The sequence below is a fragment of the Formica exsecta genome, unplaced genomic scaffold, assembly GCF_003651465.1.
Source record: "Formica exsecta isolate Colony F162 unplaced genomic scaffold, ASM365146v1 scaffold421, whole genome shotgun sequence".
Taxonomy (NCBI): Eukaryota; Metazoa; Arthropoda; class Insecta; order Hymenoptera; family Formicidae; genus Formica; species Formica exsecta.
Window position 1 is genome coordinate 925,350 of NW_021851451.1, and position 8,850 is coordinate 934,199.

The following is an 8,850-nucleotide window of genomic DNA, read 5'->3' on the forward strand; positions in this document are numbered from 1 at the left end:
GAAACGACACTGGATAATTTAATGTACCCTTGAATGTACATACGTGGTAACTGAAGTGTATATGTGTATGTATATGTATGTACGTATACGTATACGTATACGATATATCTGTGTATATATTAGATTAAGGAGGCACGCCGAGCGTGCGTGTCGCGAATAATCGAATCGCACGAGCGTAAACGAATGAGGTATGCGCTATTTTCTTAATGTATCATACAACGTAATAGGCACGCAGAAGGGATTTGTAACGGCTGCGGATTCATTTTGCTATCGAAAGTGTTCCGAGGAAACGTCCCGAGAAACCTTCTCTTTTTCGAGAGAAGACAGACAAAGATCGAGCTGGGAATCGATGTTCTCGCGAACGATAAGCGATAAGCTAATAAGATTTCGCGCATCCGCAATAGTTACGCTCCTTTTCTCGCTTCACGCATATTGTACGTCCGTTATTTCTGATACTATTATGGATATTCATTGTACGTATATTAAACATATCTTCCGCGAGAGAGTCTACCCACATAGGAGGAGATACTTGTGTATTCTAACATCGCCGGAGAGTTTTATATATTATGCTTTTTATGTATCATATTATGATTATCTCATTATCACCGTCATCGTCATCGTTGCCGCCGCCATAATATTCACCAGCGTCACTCTCATTGATAATAGCATCATCACACATCATCCTTCTCATCAGTATGATTATACTACTGCTGTTATATTGTTATTAGTACTGCTATATTACTATTATTTTCAATATCGTCAATAATTTTTTTGTTATATCACACAATACGTTTATTATAAGATTATAGTTTGTTCATAAAATGTGTACAATATTGACAACTGGTCGATGGTACTGGTTATGTTGCACTATGCACGCATAAATATTGTATAGACACCTTTGTTAGAGCATCTATCTTTTCAGATCCTTATTTTTATTTCGTATTCTATTACGACGTTTTATAAAACCGATTGTTTAAATGTGTTAGGGGATCTTATATTGAATGCTTATTATTATTTTTATTATTATTACACACGCAGTTATTAATTATTATTATTATTATATTATAATATTATTATTATTGCCGCTATTATAGTAATTACAATTATTATGACTATATTGCTGTTATTATGAGTACCCTATATTGCTATTATTATCGCCATTCACCACTGCAATCTTTTACAATTAATTCCGCTATCGCTAAATAATCGATATTGCTATTATAAAAAGTAATATTTATTCGGAAATTCGTTGTGACGTATGTATTTTTGTCCGCAAGTCTGAGATGAGAGAGGGGAGAGATACATAGTCACGACATGTATAGAGACTGCGAATCGCGAAAAACCGTTCGCTCGCGTCGCGAAATGTTTTGCCGATGCGTGCGCGACACTAGGTATCCATCCCTTTTTATCACATTGCTACATTGTAAGCTTAATTTTAGTTGCATCATCGTCACAGAGATCATAAGCTGTCGAAGTGTAGAACGGGTCGTAGAACGCAAAAGGATCCACGTGTTGCAAGAGCAGATCATAGCATGCTTTTTCGGTCTATCTTTTTTTTTTTTTTTCTCGAGAAATCCTTATATACATCCCTACATCCGGAGGAAGAGCATCAACGGAAATATTGAGATTATCGCGAAGGAAGTAGTTCTCGCGTGGACTCTGCTTCTTACATTCCCTTTCGAATTCATATTTCTTTTCTATGCTCGATCCTTGACGTAGTGCACGAGTCCGAGATCAACTGAGTGAACGATTAAATTGTTTTATGGTTTCACGAGATTAAATTAATTATGAAAATGTGAAAAAATATCGCAGAATTTAATGAAAAGTTTGAACGATCTTTTTTACTACGAGTAAAAGTGATTAAAAATATTTTTGGTAAAAATTATTTATTTTCTTAATTTCTGATATGATCTCTAATCGATTGAAAGACCAATTACAATTTTTTATAACTTGCCAGCAATTTGATATAGCAGCTTGATATATATAGCGTAAACTTAATATTTAATTAATAAATATTCGATATATTTATTAATTAAATATTTACTTAAATAAATTATATAATTTAATTAAATAAATTATATAAATTAAATAAAATATTTAATTAAATAAATTATATTTACCGCGCGTCGAACGATTATAGATATATTACGTGTGTGCCTATAATTTTATTATTTCTACAAATGATATTTTTTTCAAAGCTATCTCGGGATGCATTATATCAAGGTTCGAGTGCACCTATGCTTTCTACATCCCGTCGTCGTATCAATGTCGATTGACTCGCTCAAGTCGATCAATTTAACCGTAATAGAAAACGATGTTTATATCGATACGAATCCGTATTAAGTTTTTATGCAACGGATTACGCTTCTCGACAAGAATTCTCGCACAATTTCGCGACGTTGTGGAATCTTCGGTGGACAATCACGGCCCGACTATAATTATAATGTAAACAAAGTGCAACACGCTGCCTTGCTGAACAGTACAAGTACAAAACGAATACAAATACATAAAGAAAGAAAAAAAAAGTACGCGTCTTCGATTTAATGAACGGGAACGATTACCGGTAGTTAAGGGATATCAAAACGAAGATAAAAACGACGACAAATTGTTAAGCCGTTAAGATGGAAAAGAACAAAAAAAAAAAAAATAAATAAATAAATAAAAGAGGCTCCGTTGCGCTATATGACAACGGCCCGGATCCGTCGATCATATATTATGCATGCACGAAGGCTAAATCAACGACGGTGAAAATGCGTTTGTTCACAGATACCTCAGTTGCCGTGGCCTCAGACCTTTTCGAGTTTTACACAATCACTTTTCGCTAAAATACGTGTCTTGTCCGTATGTCTGTCTGTCGCACTTATAATTTAGAAAGATAGAAAGAGAGAGAAAGAAAGGCGTAGTAGTACCTTGCACTTGTGTAAACTTATGCATCCTGTATATAGATAATACTGTGTATACAGAATCACCGAGCGATAAATGTGCGCGTATATCTGGTTTTCGACATTTCGTTTGTCTAAAGTGAAAAGGTTCAACCTGGCAAAATTACCATATACCGATCGAAATCCGTACTTTGAACTTGCATTTGGATCGTAGAATTAACGATCGTCTGTATCAAGTATTTTAGAAGTATACGATACGCAGATCAAACTTGAGGCAGGCGATCAATTCGATGGGATCGGAAAATGTAAGAGATACCAGAATATCTTTATTATGATCCAGAACATTGAAATAGCATCTCTCGAAATGATAGGAGATAAAAATATAAAAAGATCTCAATTTAGATATTTTTTTTTTGTATCTCCTACATTTTCTCCCTTCAATTTAATCGGGACGACGGATATACTTGTATATATTAACCCCGCAACAATTACGTACACGCATCTCTTCTTCTTCCCTCGCCGATCGTTCTTCCATCACGTGTCTCCGAGTTGAAGAGATCTGTCGCGATCGACACGTAATCACTTCCGTAATTAATGAACGTATAAGGTTTGTACCGCCCCCGCCCTGTATCTACGATATAATCGAATACTATCGAGGAGGACGATCGCGGCAACGAAGCCTATTCGAGGAAGAGCCTAATTACATTTTACGCCTTCGCGAAATCCTTGTTCCGGAAAGGTTCCACGCACAAATGCGACGCTTCCGGTCCCGTTCTAGGCCGGAGGCGAAACGACACTGCCAAAATCTACGTACACAGTTCGTTAACACCATCACAAACTCCACCGCCCGTTCTTCCCCGATGATCATCCTGAGTTTTAATCTAAATAACGATATATAATATCTTCCGCGCGCGTCTGAGGCTCGGCAATAAGATATATTTCTCATCTAAGCTACAATAGTTGTTGTTGTACTTATTTCTCTTCTCTATTTCGTCACCAGTCTCTGGATGTTAAATGCGGCTACGGGCAACACGTGCATCGTTCGTATGCGACGGATTCCCATGCGAGAGTTGCACTTTTTAAGGGAACGAGTGATAGAACGACGCATGTGAGCGACGAGCGCGCGAAACTTCGCGTATTATTATTATTATTAATTATTAATTATTATTATTATTACTATATTTTACAGAGTGCGGATATTAGATATAAAAATATGTATAGATAGACATGTACACACAGACAGAGATGTACACGCAATTGCGAGCGCGCAAGTACGCACGCGCACACACGTACACATATTGTTCCGTTATCGCCGTTATACCATCCGTGTAACATAACATTGCGAATAAACTTGCAGTTTATTAACCGATCAAATCTGTGACTGTTCCCCGTAAACGATCATGCTCTATAAGATTCACGTCTCTTACTGGAAATAAACATTTTCGTAATCAAAATAAATTTGCATATATACCTAATTCTGCGTGATAGACATATCTCGAAGAAGACTAAAGAAGACGACAAAAAGAGAACCAGTCTGCGGTAAAAAAACCAGTCAAAGGTATAAAGTTATTATATATAATGTTACTCTGTTTTATAATGTAAAGAAAAAACATCAAAATCTCCTCGACATACCACTTTATTTTTGGATTTTAGCTCTTAATTGAAAGTTTAAAATAAAAATGTATCTCTATAAATATATTGAGTGCTCTCTATCAGATCGTATAACAGCTTTAATAATTTTATTTCAAATTTCTAAACAACTATTTTTTTTCTAAAAAAACAGATGAGAATTAAAACCTGAGAAATTGATTCTCAAAATCGATATATCCATTGAAAAAATATGATAAAAATTGTGGTAAAAAATAATTACAAAATAAATTAAATAAATTTAAAAACTTACAAACATACAGAATAATATTATGAAAAAATATTCCTCTATTATATTCTAATTTAGATTATGTAATTCACCAAAGACAGGATAAAAATAAAATTTTAAAAAACCAAGAATTCTCGATATAATCCAATTTAGCGGAAAAGATTATAAAGTACCAATTGTATAAATATAAATTATACATTTTTGATGAATAAATTTATCGAATGAACTAGTTCATATAATTCTTGCAACATTTAATTATTAAGAGATAGCGGTATGTTGGTTTATGAGATTTACATCAGTTTTAGTATCTTTTATATAACACGTTAGTAATAATAATAATATTAATTATATTAATAATAAAAAAAATAATAACTATTAATAATAATAAATAACAACAACAAGTTATCAAATTATTAAGATGTATCATGTGAAGTTATACACACGTATAATTTTAATAAAGTATAAAAACTATCAGTAACGCGATTATGCTTATTTGATTTCTCGAACCTTTTTTTGTATATGTGGATATACCGTGTAACAATTTTTAATAATCTTTTTATTTTACTGCAAATTTGGATATCATAAACAAACACGAATGAAAATATTTGTAAACTTTGATTAGTATTGTTTCAATATTTGTTTCAATATTAATCACATAATTAATTGTTTTAATAATACCATGAGTATTTATAGATTTATAAATCTCTGTTCAAAATATTAGGATTACGAAAAATACTTTTGAAAAATATTGATCGCGTTCTTCATTATCTTTTGCTCGTCAGATGATGAATGATAACAACAAAGACGTAACCGTACAAATATAAGTTACGAAAGAATAATTTAGTATACGTCAAAAATAGTAGGTTGCACTAAAATAGATGACATGAATTGTGACACTCAACTGACTATCCCGACTATCATCGAACCACAAGTGTTAAACAAAGGTAGGTTATATAGAGTGACATAAAGTACTTGCAATTATATCCGCGCGTCTCCACCCATCGAGCGACGGATGAAATATCGACGCGCGGTTTTACTATCAAGTCCCGCGACCTTGAACGAGGGGCGCAATTCTCGTCGTGGCAAAATGGCATCGCGGGGAGTATGCGCGAGCGCAACTCACATCGGGTGGATCCCTTATCATAACCCTAGCCGTACATCTCTCGTCCGCCTTTTCCTAACCAACCCTTGCTTAAACATACGCGATATCAAAATTCAATCACCAAGATAAGTCAGATAATCGATCGGTCCTCGATTAATCTATGCCATATATCATTTCGCAGCATTCATTTAATTTTACGAATAATAAACAGTGTGGCCTCTCGACTGCATTTTTTCTCAGCTTAAGATTTTCGCTCGGAGAAAGGAAGAAAGGAAGGAAGGAAATAACACGAGGGAAGAAAATCGTAGAAAGGGGAGATCGCGTGGGAGCGCGCGTGCGCTCGCACCGCACGTGTGAGAGGGTGCGTGGGTATGCGCGTTGCTGGGGAATCGACTAGGGCGGGCGCGGCGGGTGGTGGTGCGAAAAGATGACGACAAGGAGGAAGGGTGGAAGAAGTGCGCGCGCGGAAGGGAGAGAGAGAGAGAGAGAGAGAGAGAGAGAGAGAGAGAGAGAGACAGAAGCGGACAGATATGATCGAGCGCGAAGATTTAGTCAACAACGCGCGACCACCTGTAGTTGTAGCCTTCCAGCCACCCCTGAGAGAACGACCCTTTTCGCGCGTTCCGTCCCGCCGCGATACGATTACGAGCCGAGATCGCCAGCTGCTCGAATTCCAGTTGGCATCCGGGATCGCGAACAAGACCGAGATCCGAGGATCATCGACGACGATAAAAATACGGAAACGTAACGCGGGAGAACGGCTACAGCATCAGAGCTCTCTCTCCGTTCGGGGGTGCGGCGTTGGCGGCGACGACGGCGACGCTGGCGGAGGAAGGAGGCCATCCCAGGATACCGTCCCGATCCCGGAACTTTACGTAGCAAGCTGTCAGAATAACCAATAAAATGAAGACATCATCGTTCTCCCTTCGCGTGATGCGCCGGGTGAGTAGAGATTCTATTGTGTATCTATTTTTCAGCCGCCAATGGCTGACCGCCGTTGCCGCCGCCGCCACCGCCGCCGCCTCGCCGAGAGACCAATTTCGAGAAGCATCGGTAGAGCTCGCTCGATTGAAAATTATCTCGTTATTTCAAAAATGCGATTAGAGAATTAGCCCCTTAAAACGCGGTCAATTATTATATAGAAGAAAATAAAAATTATATAGATATTGGAACTTATATTATATTACGAGTCTAGATTTCGATAGAATAGCAACGTCAAATTTTGCTCTATGTTTAATCATGATAATTTGATGATAGAAACATGATAAAAAATAAATTTAACAACTTAAAGTATAAAAATATTAAATAGTTATATATATATAGATATATTCGTATTTATGATGCTATTCATACCTTTTCGATTATTTTTTTAGTCGAGAAATTTTGAATAGCGTCATAAATGCGAGTACTGCTATTTTGGACATATTTTGTAGGTCTAATACGTATGCTTCGCAGGGAATAGTTATCCTACGGAATTTCATTTTAATCAACGACTTAATTAAACGAGCGCGGGCCGAGATCGATGCGACGTATCGTACGGTACATTAATATTTATGAATTTCCTTTCGCCTAGTAGTGGCGTCTATCGCAAAATTCAAGTTCTATCGTGGATGCGCTCAAATAAAGATCAAAGTTAATGGCGTAATTTTACGAAAAACCGAATCTCCACAAAAAGAAGCGTTTTTTTTTTTAAGTTGCGATTACGTATTACAAGTGAACAATCAATAGTGAACAATCGAATGAAATCGAGATGTTACCTTTTCTCTCGAAAGATACACTCGGATACACTCGATCGCTGTCAGAATCGACGTAATTTGATCGTTACGTTTAAAAGTTCTCGAATTTCGATTGCCGAGCGCACATGCTTTTAAAAGGATCTCCGTTTATTCAACGCTCGAAGCGTTGTCTTTTACCTCGCAAGAAGTAGGATGTGTCCGTTGTTAAGAGGCGAGAAAAGTGCGACAGGCGAGACTGTATTAAACCAACACGAGAAAAGCTCGGTTTCTTATCGCGGTGTCGATTCGCAGATTTATCACATTAATCCTCTTCGGATTCCGTTAAGAGCGATAAAATTGTGAGCGATCCGATCAGTAATCCGGTCAAAGTAGATTTAGCACTAAAAAGGGTCAATAAGTATCATTTGAAATAAAAAAAAAAAAAAACATTTAAAAGTACGAGATTTTTAATTTCCTAGAGAGATATTATTGTGAAAAATATGCAAGTATCTAACAATTTATCATTCTAATTTTAATATGATAGATACTCTGATTGATTTTTTCTCTTTAACACGGTTAGTTATTATTCGAAAACTATTTAGTACACAGTTCTTTTCACATCAAAAAAGTCGATTTTAAACTCGTCAAAGAACTCTATCCATCAATAAAATTACTGTTATACATTATGCGAAAATCATGGAAAAATCTTGAAAAAAAGATTGTGATTCAAAAATCAAATTTAAAGATACGTGGAACTTGTAAAACAAAGAATATTGTATATAATATATATAGTTTATATATTTTCGGATAAATTTTGTTATTATGCTGTGTATTTTAATAACCAACATATATAATCAATAAATTAGCTTGCAAATATGCAAAAATGCACAAATGCATTTTTACATATTTTTGCAAGCTAATTTATTGATTATACTTTCTTTACTGTCATAAAGTTTTTGTAGTATAAGAATATTCGCTCCTCGTAACGATTCATACAATATTGCGTAAGTGAAAATAGATTGTGCGTTTTTAATAAAAATGTAACTGAACGGCTGCTCTCGCGAATCTCGCTTTGAGCGAAATTTAAAAATTATAAACCTCTCTTTACTCGTGTGACTTTCGTATCAAAGGACGTATAGTCGATAGTCGACTTTTTTTTTCATCCACCGGTGGGCGTTTACCAGTTGTCGTGTCACATCGTGGAAAAGCAAGTAGATGTGCGCGAAGAACGACGAGAAAGAGAGAGAGAATTCTATCTCGATATATATATATATA

The 8,850-nt window shown here is 35.8% G+C and overlaps 1 protein-coding gene across 1 annotated transcript in view; it reads left to right on the forward strand.

Annotated features, from left to right (window-relative positions):
• Positions 1 to 6,414: 6,414 nt before the first annotated feature.
• The window catches only part of LOC115240204 (neo-calmodulin-like), a 52,014-nt gene continuing 49,578 nt past the window's right edge, over positions 6,415 to 8,850 (forward strand). Inside the window, exon 1 of the mRNA XM_029815225.1 lies at positions 6,415 to 6,802. Within this exon, the coding sequence (XP_029671085.1) occupies positions 6,764 to 6,802 (39 nt within the window). The 5' untranslated portion in view covers positions 6,415 to 6,763. The remainder of the gene's footprint in view (positions 6,803 to 8,850) is intronic.